General features: G+C 41.1%; 1 protein-coding gene across 2 annotated transcripts; it reads right to left on the minus strand.

The window, feature by feature from the left end:
• Nucleotides 1-1,848: 1,848 nt before the first annotated feature.
• b4galt3 (beta-1,4-galactosyltransferase 3) lies at nucleotides 1,849-18,848 on the minus strand. Of its 2 annotated transcripts, XM_088996249.1 has the most exons (8): nucleotides 17,912-18,848; nucleotides 11,768-12,237; nucleotides 10,784-11,019; nucleotides 8,777-8,967; nucleotides 8,021-8,068; nucleotides 7,641-7,763; nucleotides 5,370-5,474; nucleotides 1,849-4,411 (listed from the first exon to the last, which is right to left on the minus strand). In XM_088996249.1, the coding sequence occupies exons 2-8, from the start codon at nucleotides 12,051-12,053 to the stop codon at nucleotides 4,060-4,062; spliced, it is 1,341 nt and encodes a 446-aa protein (XP_088852375.1). In that variant the 5' UTR covers nucleotides 12,054-12,237; nucleotides 17,912-18,848; the 3' UTR covers nucleotides 1,849-4,059. The 2 variants fall into 2 exon arrangements, with proteins under 2 accessions (XP_088852375.1, XP_088852384.1); XM_088996258.1 differs by lacking the exon at nucleotides 8,021-8,068.
• Nucleotides 18,849-18,946: the final 98 nt, after the last annotated feature.

The raw sequence follows: 18,946 nt of genomic DNA on the forward strand, positions 1-18,946 counted from the left end.
GAATGGATGAAAATTTTCTTCAGCACATCTCAAATTTTGTGGAAAGCGCTGAATTGAGAAATGTTCAACAGACTCTAAGCGATCCCCACTCCAAACCCCTTTTTTGAATCTTCCGCAGATGAAATAGATCAGTGGAAACAAGTGAGTGTTGTGATGGATTCCGATAGGCTCAGTTGATCGCAAGCAAGAATAGGCCAAAGTGAACTATTTTATGGGCAACTGCTTCAGAAAATAGTCCAACATTTTTATTCCCCATTTGTATAAAAGGAATTTAGATTAGATTAGATTAGATTAGATTAGTCTTTATTTGTCTCACAGTTGACAAATTTACATTTCACAAGAGCACAAACTAAACACAGGAGCTGCTGTAAAGGCAGCCACTCTCTCGGCGCCATCTTGAAGTAAAAAAAGGAAACAAAAAAACAAATATTGTGACATAACACAAAAGACATGGGCAGTCTGAAGCACTTTTTGCTTTGTCAAAGCGTTATCATCCATTGTCCACAATATTATCAAAATATTCAGACAATCTGGATATCTCCTTGCACGTAAAGCTGAAAAGCAACTTCAAATACCTGTGACTTTTGATGCTTCAGGAGTAACAGCATTTAAAAAACAGCATAATTCACCATTTGGAATATTTACTTGGGGAAGAAGCATTTCTGAAAAAAATGTCAGTTAACGCAGTTTGTTGCGGCATCAACCAAAAAGCCATAAATCACAACACCCAGAAATACTGATCAGAAATCTTGGCCCAATGGTAGCGTGTGAAATTTGGTAGCCAACCAATTTAAGATTTCCATAGCGTGGACTCTTCCGAGACTCATTCGCGGGGCTGACTTGACTTGAGAGATGACCCTGAGCTGTGACGTTCCTGGCTTGACTGGGTCTTATTCAAAAGTCAGCAGATTCTCCTCTTCACTCACGTGACAATCACAAGTCAGTTTGATTCACATTTCGTGACATCACAATATCAATAACATCTCCGCAAATCTTCATTATAAACGTCACGGTCCTTCCTTGAAGGAACTACAACATCAAGTGTGTCAAAGAAAGATGTTACGGCTCCACAAGTTAGTGTGCGAAGAGGATGGAGTGTCGCAAGGGGGCCAATATGGGTCATCCGTGTCTTGTCACACTAACAGGAAGCGACTACAGGCTGTCTCAGCCTGCCACAGTCACTTCAACAGGCCAGTGTGTCTGTCTGCTGCAGGGAAAGTGCAGAGTAGACCATCACCGCTGTCAGCGCAGACTGACAGCACGCTTGAGAACATCCAGGTGAGACGACGATGTTCCCCGGCCCCCCTTGGTAATGTAGAAATGCAGATTTGGCGTGACGCTTGCATTTTCAGCAATTTAATTTCCACCTGGTGGTTGTGACTCGATGCCCTTTTTTTGAGGCACCTGGTGTCCACATTTGCTCATCTGAGTTTGTGTTTGGCCATTTCTCAGTGAGTCATGCAGAATTTGCCATTATGAAACAGATTGAACGTAAAAGGCCGAGATGGTCACTGCGTGTCTATTTATAGGTATGAGCTCATGTCCAACTTTTTTAATCCCGCTCTTCATACCCACGCAGAACACTCACGCTCATGGTGATGTAACAGGTTTGTGTGCCGTTTCACAGCAATGTGTTCAATCTTTCACTGACCAGTTGTCATCAACATTCACACTTGGATGGCGTGGGAGGTTCAGCGCATTCTGAGTGTGCTCACAGCTTATGTGCAACAATCATGCAATGAGTGTGAATGCATTTAGCAAGTTGAAAACACAGTGAGGGAAAAGAAACGTTTTACATTCTGACCAACTGATCCTGTGACGCAAGCATGCACAAATTCACGGCACACACTTCAGAACAGAAGTTGTCTTTATTTGCTCCGATCGGCAGTGTCACTCAGTTGTACGGCTGTACAAAATAATGCTTTTACAAATGCCGTGGTGAGACGTTCACATCACTGTCAGAGGTACATGATTTGTTTAACAGATTTACAGTGGTTGACAATTTTTGAGTACAGCTTTTGAACAGAGATGTAAGTAAACTTTTCTAGATGATTTTGGGAGGGCTGATTCCAAAACTGCCCTCATTTTTATCTCCTCCACAGAAGCCCTCTCTATTAATAATAATAAAATAGTGGTATGTAATACAGTATATTTTGTGATATTCATGAAGGGTTATCAGAATCAGAATCATCTTTATTGCCAAGAACATATGTCATCTCTGATCAAAAAAAAATGCTGTTTACCAGTGTTGTTATGGATGTACACACATAATCAGCAGAAAAGCAGAACTCACTAATTTCTGATATTTTGTGCAGGCAGTTGAACAAATGCAGTCCTCAAGATTATGCGGTGCAGTTGCACTCTATGCGAACTAACCACCAAAATAAATGCATTGTCAAACCAAAACCTCGATTACAATGTCCATTAACATATTTCATGAGTGCACGCTTTAATATTCGAGCTCCATCATATAAACTTCACGCTTCATACAACAATCCCAAAGTAAACTCAACATTTGTGAGTAGCACATACATATTACAAAGCGTACTATAAATCATTTTTCAACGCCTAAATGGTTATGTTACTCAAAGCTGACAAATGACAAGTCTTTGACATATGGACGTAATTTGTCAAGATAAATTAAGTAATCTAAATGACCCCTCTGTATCTAAAAAGGATACTTCTCAATAAACGTATTATTTTTATCATACTACGTCCATCTCTGATGGGTTGTTTTTTTTTGTTGGGGTTAGCCAGAATTGTGAATGAAAGCGTATAGCTTTAAAGTAAGAGTCTCTCTCAAGTGATGCAAATGAAGAAAACATTGATGCAGAGCAACGCACAAATTTGATTGGCTGAATCCCGTGAATGGTGAACATTGATGCTTGACATTCATGTCACACACGGCGCACTTTCATTCAATTCCTCGGCTGCACTCGGCACCGCGCCACTACAGCTCTGATTAAAAAGCCATCGGATAATGCGAGTTTAGGCACAATGAGAGACAGACGTATAGCCTACGATGAAACCAACCATGAAGCTCACGATCGACTGTCATCATTCAATACATTCAAATTGGTAACTCTACATGGAACAAATATAGCAGACTATGAATTAAAGAATTTTATTTTAAATAATGTCTTTCTACAAATCCTCATGATGCAAAGCAGCAATCTATGCAACAGGCACGCCCCACCTTCTCTCCCAAACACACACACACACACACACACACGCACACACTACAGTAATCCTCCTGTCAAAAATTTACATTACATTCAAAAAGGCTGAGTTAAAAAATAAATATCCATCCTCCAAATCCAGTAAAATCTTCCTTATAAATGTTCTCAATTTCTTTTCCAATTCCCATTTGTCCGTTTGAATGAATGAAACAATGTCATTTGCAAACTCATCGACACAAGTTCATGCTGCTGGTTATTTGTCCAATGTGTACTAGATAACCTCTATGAAGATACTTGCAATCGGAGTAAATACAGTGTTGTGAATGATGCGCTTTAAATATTTGCAAAGTTACTTTTTTATATACCCGGTAAAGAGAACAACACCACAATATCAAGAAGCATTCCTCCAGTAGTATCATGAACAAATACTGCATCATGCCCAGTGTATGATTATCTGATAGCCATGTTAGCTAATATACTGTATGTTCTAAGAGAGGAGGCACCCAACAAAAAATATAAACTGGTAAACAAATAAATACATTTCTCTATGTAAATATAATCTATAGTGACCTTGATGCACACTTATAGAAAACGGCAAACCCTGGAGCAAACATGTAGTCTTTGAAATGCCTTGCTTTCGAACATTTGCCACAAGGAAAGAGAAATGAATCTCTAATCGGTATGAGTTTAGAAAAACGCTTTAAAAGAGAAGGCACACATTTTCTTCGAAGCACGCCAGATGAAGTTGCGGGTTAGCAGCTGGGTTATTGACTTGTGGGAGATTTGACTTGTTCGGCCCAGTCTCGTTCCCAAAAGGTCAGGCTCACCCATCAAGTCCTGCAAGCATTCCCACAAAAAAATGAAGAAAAGCTATTTGGTGCTACAGATGAGAAGCATTCACATTTGTTTTCGCCTGTGTCATTTCATGAGCTGCCTTTGTCTGAGGAGCTTCTGTCTTCATGCCATCAGGTCTCGTCACAGTAACATTTACGACCACAGCTGCTTTGCTCTTTGACAACTTGGTCTCCTGATGATCTAGGGCTCCGGTATTGGAGGCGCTACGTGGATGCACAGCGGTTACAGTTTTCCCCTGACGGCGATGAAGCTCTTCTCCGATGTTGACAGTGAGGTTAGTGTAAAGAGGTTCCTGTTCTTTGGAGAGGAGCTCGTAGGTCAAAGAGTTGAGGCCGTCAGAGCGCCAGTAGAGTCGCGTCCTTTTCAGGAGGTCAAATCTGGAATGTTCAAATCCGTTTGACAAACACGATGACATTATGCGTGTGTACAAAAATGCATTGCGAGGGTTGGAACACTACTTAGTCAATGTCACTATTAGACACCTTTGAGAAGAAAAAAAAAATCTCCCTTTGAGCTTCACATTCGTTTGTGTGCGCGTGTTTTTGTGGGTGGATAATTTACATGTAAAAAAAAAGGAAAAATGGGCATGCATGTTTTTCACAGGATAGTAACAACATGCATGTAACGTAATATGTGAGCTGGCTGACAGCGTGGGCATTTTTGGTTAATAATAATAATAACAACAACAAAAACAATATTAAGAATAATAATACATTTCATTTATAAGCGCCTTTCAAAACTCTCAAGGTCACTTTACAGTCACAGGATAAGTTTTTTTTCTGTTAAAATTAGCATGTCAAGGTGGACAGTGGTCCATCACTTAGCAACATGATTGAGGTAACAAGCTGAATTCATACTGTTGAACAAAAAATAGTTTGACAGATTTCTGATGGATTTCGTCTGATACAGTATTTCAACAACTCTTGAGATTGGTCGAAATCCTACAACAATAAAAATTAGGAATGTAAAAATAATTATTGTATTCCATTGAAGAAAAACAAAAGAGTTGTTTGCTATGTTACTGACAACATCAATGGATTATTTTAAATGACAAAAAATCACATGTTGGAAAAGACAAAACGTTTTGTTCCCCTTTTATATTTGTGTTTTATCTAACAGGTTCTGTAAAATGTTGCTTTTCGCAGCTCCAGCTATTGTGAAAAGACTTATCAATAAAGCTAGAGATGTTTTACTAGCTAATCAAAGTTGGGCCACGAATTTTGGTGACACGTACAAAATGTTCAATTTGATTATGAAAACTGAATATAAACTTCATGATTAATTGACTTGCTTAATTAAATTAATTGTTTACTCTGAAACCATGTTAGTCCGTACCTGTGGGGGTTTTGCTCATTCCATCGGTCTCCTCGATGCTTGATCATTTTGTAATGACCGACAGCCACTGGGGGGCGCACAATTTTCATGCCAGACAGACGCACTCTGGTTGAGCAGCAGCAGACAATGGTGAAAAAGAGCACACAACATTAACACTCATGGAAAATAAGTCAAGATTCTAAATTAAACACTGACCGCTATCACTACGATGGATGACACTGTTGCTAAGTGCACTGTTCTAAAACATTTCTATATTTCTCTGGGAAAGGTAAATGGACACCGAACATAAACTCCTATTCTTAATGATTTTTTTTCCTTCGCACCACGGCCAAATTGCTATCTCATGAAGAGATTTGTTGAATTTTCTTTCAGTGTGGTTTATATGCCACTCAACATAATCTAACTCTTGTCAAAGATGCACAAATAGAGACATTGATATTATTCAGCTTGCTTCATATCCAAACTGTAGCGAAGCATTTTAATGTCCCATATGAATTTTAAATATGTGCATTTTTGGAATTCTGGCAGATTTTGTCTCTGGTTGCCCTCATATTCTACCACCTGTGACTCGTTTAGTTCTCAATTCATTTGCAGCCTGCTGCCGTTCAGTATTGGATTGGATTGGATTTACCTTTATTAGTCTCACAGTGGAGAATTTTACATTTCACAGCAGCAAAGTAATGAAAGGAATGAAAGTAGAAAAACAAAATACATATACAAAGGCAGCCACTCTTGCGGCGCCGTCTTGAAGTCAACAGAACAAAAAAAACTAAATAACAAACAATATGACAGCACAAAAACAGCATGACAACACAAAACATAGAGAGTCGTTCATTCTTAAGCACTTTCTGTACCCTCTGTTAAATGAAGCAGTTCTAGATGAAAGAGGAGAGGATCAATGCGTCTTTCCAACAGTGGATCAGGGACATCATGGTAGAACGTGCACGTCGACTACAAGCTAAATGTATTGGTGCTTTTATTAGTTATTATGCATCAGTGGCGGATCGTCAAGGCCTGTAAAGCCTTCTCTGCTGACCTAAAAATGTCTGAATCACAGACTGATGTTAATTATATTTTGTCCATGAATTCTTATTAAATAATTTCAAATTGTCTTTCAGCTTTCTTTCATTACTTTTCCACTGCTGCGTAGCTTCCAGACTTGTGTTTTCCTATTTAAACACTTAACCGATCACGTTTCAGCCATCATTTGTTACCAGGGTCAGAAATCTACCTGGACGCCTTTACAATCAGTTCTGCAGGCCCGGGAGCATAAAATAAGTGTGGATGAAACTGTTTCTTTAACCAGTCAGATTTCGAGTTGGCAACCCAAGGCCTGCTGGAAATGTCAGAGTTTTCGCAAACTATGATTGGCTAGTCACATGATTGGCTTGCCAATCATAGTATCACGAGCCGCTAGTCATGAGAGCATACTGGCCAAAGCTAGCACACTATATCTGTAGCAAGCCGCATAAGCAAATATATTGTGTTGATTTTATCGAACTTTTGTCAGCCCACAATGGCTGAAGGAGGAGAAGAAATGGATTTGGTTGGGGATTTACTGTGAAAGCCATTTTCAAGACGGACTTTTCAAGAAAAAATGGACATTATTAAGAAAAGTCGGTCAGTTATTTTCTGGCTAATGGTAGCCTATAGTGAACTTGTAGTAAATCACACTACACTTTTTCCAGTCTGGATTGATTCAGACGTAGTATTACTGAAGGCCTTTGCGATGGAATCCACAGCCACTGTTATGTATATTTGATAATTAAGGTAGGGATAATAGGTTTCCAGGAGTTGCAACAAAATGAGATGAGGAAAAAACACACTTGCAGCACTACAAATGTGTCAAGATGACAGCTTAACCTGTTTTGTCATGTTATTTGGGAAGATGTTGCTGCTTTTCCCTTGTGCCCATAAACATGTCATTATTTGCCAGCTGACTCTTGGCTGCACTCGCCTGGCGACCACCGAGCGTTTGGATGTGACTGCAAGTGATGCATTCAAGTGTGTCTCCTAACAGGAAGCAGTGGAAGGGAAGCGGCAAAGGGAGAAGCCCCACCCAACAAGCTTTTCCATGCAAAGATACTCACTGCGCTCACTGAGACACACAGCAAAGCCGCATGAGAGCAGTGAGGTCTTGTGAAGATGAGAGATGGTGTTACGTCATAAAGTGAAAACAAACAAACATGCGGGAGCAAACGTATAAAATGATGAGTGACAAAAGCCAAACGATGATGATGATGATGATGATGAGCCCATCACGTGTTTTACCTTGCTGCAATATCATCATCCTCTCCCCCCCACCCCCAATACTGGTTGGAGAAGCCGTTCATCTTCATGTACTGGTCGGGAGTCACAGCAGAAACCCCACCAAAATATTGAGAATATGGTAGCCTGTGAAAGTCATACAGCAAACAAAGGTGTTGAGAACATCACATAGAAATAAAATCCAGAAAGAATGTTATACAGTAAACTGGATCAAGAACATATCGATTGGATTGTGATAGGTCGTTTGGAACATTTCAATTGTATTTTTTAAAATGTCTTTCACATGCCAAATGTAATTTTTTCAAACTTTAGGGGCATGGTAGGTTGTCACTAGTGTGTTTTACTCAGAGAGAAATCCGTCACCAAAATGATACAAGCGTTACCTGGGAGTCCATAAATTAGCCACATGGCAGGGCTGGTCAATGCATAGTCTAAAGAGGACACATGACAAACTGTTGAAGGCCAGGCAAACACGCTCACTAAAAGTGTGTTCTATATGAGTTTATTTACATAAATAATTAAATAATCTTGTTTCATACGCTGTTACTTGTATAGCTACACTCTATATTATTATAATTAATAAATAAAAAATGTCACCAAAATTATAAGCAGCCATTGAAAATCCATAAATGCACAACTGAACATTATGCAACTATTTTATCACCATTCACAAAATCATGTATACAAAGTGGCCATCAGGCTTTTAAATGTGTTAATATTTTGTGCTTATGAGCTCATCAGCCATTCATAATCGAGAATCTAAATTAATCAAGTCGAAGTGGAAAAATATCATTTTAAAAATCCAGCAAATTTAGAATAAAATGTCTCCGTGTTGGCAACACTGCAGAGACACAGGTCATAATTCTTGCTCACGCATATAGTCCGCATGCATCCACAATAAAATAAAAGCAGCACAAATTATTTAAAAAAAAGCCTTGCTCATTGTTACTTGTGGCTTTGAAAAATTGCAAGTGCAGACACCACGTACAGGCCAGACGTGAGCTGTGCTTTGGCCAGTTCTAACATATGGATCCTTGGCGGAATTTTACCCAACGGAGAAGGAATGAAGTACCCGAGGAGTCCCATACGGTAATTACTTGACACTGACTTCTTGCAAATTCTCATCGTGGGCATTCTACCTGTATTTGAATTTGTCCATGGCCACTGACAGGTGTGTGGGAAACTGTTTGTGGCAAGTGTAGGTATTATGGTCATTCTCAGGCAGCAGATCAACATCATGGAGGAAGATACAGTTCCAGTCTTCATCTCGAAGAGCTTCCCGCACGCCAATATTCAGCAGCTTGGCTCGGTTGAAGGTACCGTTGCCCCACTGCAAGATATAAAAACGTATCAGCACAAGTTTTGAAGGGTGAAAATTTGAAGAGGCACCGGGAAGACTGAGCCTTTTATTTATGTGTGCTAGACACATGAAAGTTGACTGCAGGAGTTGCCTTTGACGTCAGCTTCCTTTTTAGAGCGAACATTTTATAAATGCACATCCAAGAGCCCGTCACTTTAGCCTCGGTTTGGCTGCGACGGTGAGACTCAAGTTCCATTCAAGTTATGCACATGAAAAACAATGAATAATAATAAAAATACATGTAATTTCTAAGCGACTTTCAAAACTCTCAATGACACTTTACAGTCACTGGATTTTTTTGTGCGGGTGAGCAGCGGAAGAGCGGCTGAAGTGGATGAAGACATCATTGTTGCGATTTTTGGTGTTTGGAATCTCATCTCATCTCATCTCATTTTCCGTACCGCTTATTCCTCATTAGGGTCACGGGGGTTGCTGGAGCCTATCTCAGCTGTCTTCGGGCACGAGGTGGGGGACACCCTGAATTGGTTGCCAGCCAATCGCAGGGCACACAAAGACATAAAACAGTCACTCTCACACTCACACCTAGGGACAATTTGGAGTGGTCAATCTGCCTGCCATGCATGTTTTTGGAGTGTGGGAGGAAACCGGAGGACCCGGAGAAAACCCACGCGGGTCCGGGGAGAACATGCAAACTCCACACAGGGAGGCCGGACCGGGACGCGAACCGGCGACCTCTGCACTGTACAGCCGGTGTGCTAACCACTCGACTACCGGGCCGCCCGTGTTTGGAATCTTTCCTCTCAAATAATACAACAGAACACCTTACTGTACAAACGAGCAAACTATTGTGCTGTAAAATACAAAATGTTTGTTCTGAAAAAGAAAATACAGTAGATCATTTTAAGTGAAAATAGGTACAGTGAACAGCTTACGAACGCTTCAGCTCACGAATTAGTTTTCGGCAGCCGAACCAAACCACACAGTGCCACGGTGGCTGGTGTTCTAGTTTTCGTCACCACCTTTGAGTGCAGCTGTGGTTTGCTCTCGAGTGGCGTACTTTTGCTATTATGAGGCCGAAAAAGACCCCACCACAGGCTAGTGTTAAGCTGAAGAGGACACAAAAGACAATTACGGTCAAGCAGAAGAAGGAAATCATAGTAAAACACGAACGAGGTGTGCGTTTGTGTGACTTAGCGTCCCAGTAACAGTACGCTAAGTCGACCATTGCTACGTGTGGCTAAGGGTGTTTCTTTGTTGTCTAAGGCAATAAAAGAGGTTGAAAAACTTCTGTTTATTTGGATTAACGAAAAGCAGCTAGCAGGGGACATTGTGAGTGAGGGTATTATCGGCGAGAAAGCACGGCAAATTCACTCGGATGTCATCAAGAGGCTACATCAACGACCATCACAAAGGTAAATAAAACAACTTTATTATATAGTACAGTACATTTTTTATTACAACCCAATGGCACGTTTATTATACATAAAATAAGGTACATTTTGTGTAGTTTTAATTCTTATTGAGTAGAAAATTATGTTTTATGGGGGCCTGGGAACGGATTATTGTAATTTTTAAAGATTTCTTATGGGAAATAAATGTTTGGCAAACAAACATTTCGCCTCACGCCCACTTTTCGGGAAGCAATTAAGTTCGTAAACTGAGGTATCACTGTACTCTTATTGTGCGTAAAAACATGCAGAGTACGGTATGTATCAATGGCCTGTGTTTGTATCTGGCACTTCACAACCATTACTGGCGACCCAAATGAAGAACATTGCTGTTCTGACTTTAAATGAACAATTATCAACAAAATCATTCTCCTGACCTGTTGTACGATATAGATGCTGTAGTGGATCTGTTGCCTTTGCAGGAAAGGATGAAGGTGGTAGAGGAGAGCAAGAAGGTGTGTCTGTCTGTTCCGGTACGGGACCACGATGGCAGTGTGGTGCCGAGGTTCACAGTCTGGTGGACGGTAGCGTCCACCGGGCAACACTAATGGGTTTTTCGTTCTGATTTCCTCCAAAGTCACTGGTGAAGAAAGATGGACAGACACGGGTCCAACTGTAGGGAAAGGAAATGTTTTACCATATGAAATCTTTCCCAATATGTATCAATTACATTTGTTCCTTAACTCATTCCTTGCCATTCCCAAATTTATTCGGGAATTTAAAAGATAATGTGGAGCACCATTCCCCAATTTGTTTTGGTTTTTCATGCTTGGGTGCTGATAAAGCGCTGATCATGGCCTCCGGCAATGATTTTTTTCTTTTCCAGAAGGGGGCAGCATTTCCCTTTTTTCCATGTTAGTGCTTTGTTCCAGCTTTAGCTGTTGTTAAAGCGCTATATAAACCAATATGTATGTATTGTATTTTGTACAGCCGCTCCCATTTCAAGCTCAGATAGCTCCAGACCCATAAAACTTAGGAATTCACTCTTTTTTTCTGATGAAAGAAGTCTAAGAGTTCTTACGCTGCATTGAATGTTTATGTAGTCCTAAAACTCCATATTCTGTGTGTCCTGGAATTCAAGTGACAATGACAAAAACCCTGTCACTGGAGTGGACACATGCCTGGCAATGAATGAGCTAATCACCTGTATCTCAAATCATCTTTCCCCATTGCTTCAATTGTCAGGCACATTCTGGTGTTTGCACCACAGGCAACCAAGGACAGTATAAGACATTAATTGCATCTAATAAAAAATACATACCGTGTACCTGTGAGTATTCTTATATGGCCTGTTTACATGGGTTGCAGCACCATTTGTATTGATATAGACCATTGTATCTTTCATATATTTTCTTGCTCACCCAAAAGAGGAGACACAATCTGACAGGTTGCCAACGGTGGTCTTGTCACAAGAGCTCCGTTGCCGGCGTTCCGAGGTGGTGGAGGCGGTGCTCTCAGGTGACTGAGGTTGGTGTAGACGTCGTGAGGTCGGGAGTAGTCAAACTCTTGCTCTGTGCTGTGCACCAGGACGGACACCAAGCCTCTGAAGCCCCCCAGGGAGAAGTAGAGCACAAAGGCAAATTGGAAGCCCACCAGCAAGGCCAGTGTGCAGGGGGAGCCCAGAGAGTAGCCGCAGCATGCCATCATCAAGTATGCTAATCGTACACAGGGGGAGATGTTATGGAGGAAGGAGGAAGGGAGAGGATGAGGAGTGGATGTAAGAACAGCAGAGCTGGAAGGTTCAGGCGACCGCGAGGAGGCCACACATCATCAGGGACAGATGGTCGTATCGGTGAAGCTCAGTCTGAACTGCTATCACCTGCCAGTCTCACTAAGAAAACAGAAGAAAATGAAGGTGATGTCACAATTTGGACCCAGAAGCAGACATGACATGAAGGTTAAAAATAACAATACACAATACATATTGATTTTTGTAGCGCTTTAACAAGAGCTGTGGCTGCAACAAAGCGCTTAACATGGACAGATTTCAAATACAGGAAATAAAGCAGTCACAAAAAGTTCGTCTTTATCTGTCAAAATCCAAAGTAACTGCCCGATGCAGAAAACAAGTAAGAGAGGCGACAATGTCACTGGAAGAAAGTTTGACATGCTGACAATCATTCTGTTTGGATATTGTGAGACATGGTTAATTATTATTATGCAGTACATGAGCGTTCAAGGAGGGTGGCACCAGATGCAATGTTCGATTCTGGCTCATGCCTTCCTGTGTGGAGTTTGCATGTTCACTCTGTACCTACGTTCCAATTTCCTCCCACATTCCAAAAACTTGCATTGCAGGCTAATGGAGGACTTTAAATTGTCCCCGATATGCAAGTTTGAGTGAGCGAATGGTTGTTTTTCTGTGTCCCTTGCAATTGGCTGGCAACTGGTTCAGGGTGTCCCCCACCAACTGCCTGAAGAAAAAAGCTCCAGCACGACTGTGACATTTCTGAGGATTAGAAATGGATGGATGGATGGATGGATGGATGGATGGATGGATGGATGGATGGATGGATGGATGGATGGATGGAGCTTTCAGGTTCATTTGCCTTTATTTTAGTATTTCAATGCCTATTGACAGGGTGGGAATGTCAAACAGATGTCTTAAAATTGTAGTTAACTTAATCACACGAAACCTGTTCGATTTTTTTGGGCAATTGACAAATATTTCAGATATTTACCAAAGAAGTAACAATTATGAATTGGTTGCAGTGCACATTGAAGTAATTGACTGCAGTGCACATTAAAGGAAGTTCTCGCCGGTAAGAATGAAATTGGCAAATGAGTTGAGTGGGCACCGATGTCAGCCAGAGATTCAGGCGAAATCAGATATATTGTGTAGGGCTTCCACGCTAACCAGCTTCTTTCAGAATTGAGAGAAGGAGATCCTTCAGAAGGGGAGGACTCCTGCGGAATCCGTGCCAGGGTGGCCGCAGATGAAGCTGGGTTGCGCGAATGGATGTCCTACGCAGAAGCGAAACTGACTGTCAACTGGTGCCCTCCAACTGAATGACAAAAGGCGAGTACGAGATGACCATTTATACAGATCGCCATAATGTTGACGACCATGTCAACTTGTGCAAATTGTAGAAGGCTGTCCTCCACCCATACAATTTGGCGACATGTCCACCTAAAACACATTTTTGCAGAGATGATTTGCTTGGGTGCCAGAAAAGGAGTAACAGCAGGAGAAGCTGTGCTCAATGTACAAAATTTTCGTAGTACACGCTACATGAATTGGTTCTCATGCAGGTGTTGAGAGACATGCCAAAATTTGGCCTCCAAAATTTTTGACCAATGATTGACAGTTTTATGCAAATTGATGATCCGTGCAATGTCAAAGAAGGATCGTGTTCCGCGCAAACCTTCCCATTTGGTATATTGAGACTTTTCATGACTCAACAGGGGGGAGTGGAAATAGCTTAGGTCATCATTGCCAAAATTTTCACTTTTGGTGTTGAGTGATGTTGGCTCCAACGTCATTCCCCAAGAAAGTGGTGCCCTCCAGAAATGCAGACTCACTAACAACTAACATACACTAACCAACTAAAACCTAACAATAACAATTTCTGCCATTTCTGTGAGAGAATGCATTGCAGAGCCTAAACGATGAGACAGATTTTGATAGGGAAAGAAACACCAAGAAAGGGTGCTGTGCAGAATGAAACCATCCCTTCGACATGTGACCTGGCACAAGTCTTCTTTTAGTCTCCACAGGACGGAGCTGCGGTCTGAAGAAGATGACGTGGGCCACGCCAAAGTGGGATGGACCGGTTGCAGAGCTGCTAGCCGTCTTAGCAGCTACAAGCTTCGTCTGGACTCGCGAGGACACCACACCGTTCGTCAAGAAGATTCCCCATGCACATCACTGGAGCCGACAGACACACACCTTCTCCCATTCACCAGCTCATCCGTACCACACCCTGGGGCCTGCTTGCGACAAATGCTACAAACAATTTTGTTCCTACTCGTCATCCCGGTGATCACCATCCAGGATCCCATGAAGATTTGACTATTGTAGCTAGCGAATGACATGACTTTGATTTGAGAATGTTTCCATTGTGATTTTCTTTTTTTCTTCTGTTCACCTCGACCGATGTTAAAAATGTTAGTCAGGGGGGAGATGTTGGGGTAATTCGCCATGCAAACATCTCTAAGCATCGCTCCGTAGTCTTTGTTTACATTTTGAACTTCCTCATACGTCATATGCTGCCTTCCTTTACACGATGTCGCATTTTCATTACGTCACATCCTGTCGCGTCATTACTATGCGCCACATAAATACTCCTGCAGCCCGTTCGGCTCTCTCTCTCTCGCCATGCTCTCTCCTCCGTCCACACCGTGATGTCTCCGAGCTCTCCCAATTAAATCAACTTTCTGTTCAAGACCTGGCTCCCTGATGATTTAGCCATCGATCTCCATCTACACCCGTCGAAGCAATGAACCAAGGGCGAACGATAAAAATAATCCAACAGTTCTCTAAAAATTATATACAGTAAAGTCTCGTTATATCGATATTCAAGGGAGTCCGAAAAAATATCGATATAACCGGGACTATCGATATATCCGACCCTGTTTGCATGTAATTTTCTCCGTGCGTGCATAGAAATAGTATCGATATAACCGGGACTATCGATATATCCGATATCGATATAACGAGACTTTACTGTATATATATATACACATTTCTATGCACGCACGGAGAAAATTACATGCAAACAGGGTCGGATATATCGATAGTCCCGGTTATATCGATATTTTTTCGGACTCCCTTGAATATCGATATAACGAGACTTTACTGTATATATATATATATATATATATATATATATATATATATATATATATATATATATATATATATATATATATATATATATATATATATATAGACAACCAAACTTAAACCGGATCACATCTGCCAATTATTGGAAATCTGCCTTAATACTACGTATTTTCAATTTCGGGAGAAATTTTATAAACAAATTCATGGTTGTGCTATGGGCTCACCAGTTTCACCCATAGTGGCTAATCTTTACATGGAAGAGATGGAGAAACAGCCCCTCACATCCTTCCCGGGGACAATACCTAGATACTGGTTTAGATATGTGAACGATACTTTTGTCATAATTAAAAAACAAGAAATTCAATCCTCCACAGATCACCTCAACTCTGTAGACATCAACATTAAATTTACTCGTGAGGACATTAAAGAGAACCAACTCGCCTTCTTGGATTGTAAAGTAATTATAAAAGAGGACAGAACGCTAAAAACAGAAGTCTTTAGCAAGGCTACGCACACTGACCAATACTTACTGTTTGACTCTAACCACCCTTTACAACACAGAACTCTCCAGCATAGGGCTAAACTAATACCAACTAGCATTGAAGGTAGAGAAAAGGAGTCAAAACATATCAGGAGAGCACTCACTAACTGTGGGTACCCTCAGTGGTCATTTAACAAATGTCAGAAAGAAAGAATAGGGAATAAAACCAATAATTCTCAAGATAGAAAAAGGAGAGGAGTAGCAGTACCTTACATTGCAGGAGTTTCTGAAAAATTACAGAGTCCTTTGGCAACATAAAATTCCAACTTATTTCAAACCGATAAACACGTTAAGGCAAAAATTAGTGCATCCAAAAGATAGACTACCAAATGAAAAACAAAGTAATGTAGTTTATTCCATACATTGTAAGAATGAAAATTGTAAAGAGCAGTACATTGGGGAGACTCAATAAATTCTCAAAAAAAGACTTTATCAACATCGCAGGGATAATACAAGTGGGCCTCAATCGGCAGTGCATTTGCACCTAAAAGCTAGCAACCACTCATTTGACGACAATGAGGTTAAAATCTTAGCGAAAGAACATAGACGGTTTGAAAGGGGGGTAAAAGAAGCGATTCTTATAAAACAACAAAATCCTTCTTTAAACCGGTCTGGTGGGGTGAGGTTCAATTTGGATCGTTCATACAATAGCCTGCTTAGGCAAAACAGGTTAGGCAACATTCGTAATGCTGATGAGGTGATACCGGTGGGAGTGGGGGAAGTAGGCCAGTCGTTAGTGAGGAATGTAAGAACAATCAGTGGGGCCACAGGGAGGGGTCCTCTGCTCCCCCCAACCTGAGAGTAGGGACCTATCATAGCTGTGTCCGCCATGCCTGGACATTAGGGATATATAAATAGGGCCGATACGACCAGTCAGACTTTAGTTTGCTGACGAAGCCTCTTGGATAGGAGGCGAAACGTCCGAAACCTTCAAAATTGTACAGATGACGGCTGAAGAAACCTTCTCATCAACATTGGTACATGTTTTAATCAGTTAATTTTGGGAGGAAAATGCTTTCTATTGGATTGGATTTACCTTTATTAGTCTCGCAGTGGAGAAATTTACATTTCACAGCAGCAAAGTTATGAAGTTTTTGTTTAGTTTTCATGTATGTATATGCATATATATATATATATATATATATATATATATATATATATATATATATATATATATATATATATATATACGGAAAACGATTTATTTTCTTCAAAAGATGACCCTGCATTTTATAAGGCAGTAATATTGAGCCACAACAGGTCTCCCCCTACTCCATTTCCCCTTATGGTGTGGTGTGCTTTATATTTGGAAAACTTACATATTTATATAACTTTTTTCATTCATTGAAGGTGCGCCTTATGTATGGAAAAACTTTTAAAATACACCATTCATTGAGGGTGCGCCTTATAATCTGGTGCGCCTTATACACCAGAATACGGTAAATACTGTTCAATGAAAAACTTCAGAATTATGATAATAAAGCTGTGCCTGTGCACCTGCTGTCCCAAGTGCTACTCTAATTTGTCATTTTGCATTGAAGCTTCCAGGCGAGTTGGAACCTATCGCAAAGCCGCGGAAATGCTCATTACTGGTTTTCAAAACAGTGTTGCTGCTGATCCTCGCAGGTCTCGTTCCAGCCACTCTGTTACAGGAAGTACCCCCCTCCTTTTTTTTGCTCTGAAATACATCGATATGCAGTCTTGTACTATAGCTACAAATAAAAACCCCGTCTGCCGCAAATGTAACCTAACCTATGGCACTGACACGCAACCTGAAATAAATGTCATCTTTCTGTCCTGACTCGGCGATGTGGCATTTCCGTGCTTCTGTGGAGCAAGTGGCGATGCGCGATGCCTACAGATCAAATGAATCAATCCAACCTTTTAGCTCTCTTGTCAGTCTGCACAATTGCCTGCAAGGGAAGTCTTGGTAAGCATGTGTGTATGACGCTACTCACAGAAGGTTTTTTTTCCAAACCTCACAACGCAGCTGTGGAAAGGAGCGATGATTTGAATAAATAGGGCAGTAGCATCTGGGATATAGATGAAGAGATCATCATGCAAGACAATAACCCCAAATAACTTGTCCGAACGAACGTGTTCGAATGGACTCGTTGGCCGCACACCAATTGCTAATTCCGATGTGTTTACAATCTCTGGTGCTCGTGCCGGACTCACCAGCTAGCGCCTCGCCGCTGCGACATTTCCAATCCAGCCCGAGGCTTCCGTCTACCACCCACAGGCCGCAGCCAGCCTCCTCAAAGAGCCGACGCAGCAAGAGATCCAGTTTGTTCCCAAAAAATGCTGCTCGCTCCTCCTCCTCCTTTTCCTCTCCTTCGTGTTTCCCTGCTAATCCATCATCTGGGGACTGAATCAATGGGTTGCAACCGAGATTACTTGCAAAAGCATGGTGGGACAGCGTCGGTGTAACACCTCAAAGTAAACACGAACGAGTGCGCTCTCGCCTGTAGCTTTGTCGGCGGTCACCGAGCGCCTTTTTCGAAACCCACTTACCCCTTAATACACACGGCCTGTTTAACAAAGCTGCTACTCGCTTGTATTGACGGCAACTGGTGAGTTCGGGGGTTAATTCAGTCTGCTGACACATTTTTATAGCATTCATTTAAATAAATTGATTTATTCTTTACACATTTGGAAATAGGTACATAAACACGTCGCAATAGTTTCCCTTTTCTGTTTATAAAAAAATCAATAAAAAGTTGAATAATAATAAAAAAATACAGTATAAAAATATGCAATGGTGCACAAACTGTACTTGTATGTGGAACTGTCACGGCTTGGAATTGAAGCGGATTTACGTGGGACAGGAGCTGTGAGACAGTCAGTCTCTTTTCGTCAATGGATGCTACAACTTCGTGTTTGCTTTCAACATTTAGCTTGTAGTAGACATGCACATTCCACCATAGCATCCCAGATCCACTGGTGAAAATGATACTTTGATCCTCTCCTCTTTCATTTAGAACTGCTTCAGGTAATCAAGAGGGTACAGACATTGCTTAAGAATGAACGACTCTCTGTGTCTGTGTTGTCATACTATTTATTTTGTTTTTTTTGTTCTTTTGGCTTCAAGATGCCGCAAGAGTGGCTTCCTTTCCAGCAGCTCCTGTATGTTGTTTTCCTATTTATTTCTTTCCTTTCATCTTCCTTTCATAACTTTGCCTCTGTGAAATATAAATTTCCCCACTGTGAGAT

This window comes from Hippocampus bargibanti, linkage group LG01, assembly GCF_051943395.1.
Source record: "Hippocampus bargibanti isolate YZ-2025 linkage group LG01, ASM5194339v1, whole genome shotgun sequence".
NCBI lineage: Eukaryota > Metazoa > Chordata > Actinopteri > Syngnathiformes > Syngnathidae > Hippocampus > Hippocampus bargibanti.

Excerpts from the sequence above, each read along its gene's own strand:
- b4galt3 (XM_088996249.1), bottom strand. The coding sequence starts at position 12,053 with ATGATGGCATGCTGCGGCTACTCTCTGGGCTCCCCCTGCACACTGGCC. Across the intron at positions 7,764-8,020 it reads GCTAATTTATGGACTCCCAG|GCTACCATATTCTCAATATT; the intron begins GTAACGCTTGTA and ends TGACTTTCACAG. Across the intron at positions 5,475-7,640 it reads GATGATGATATTGCAGCAAG|AGTGCGTCTGTCTGGCATGA; the intron begins GTAAAACACGTG and ends CTGCTCAACCAG.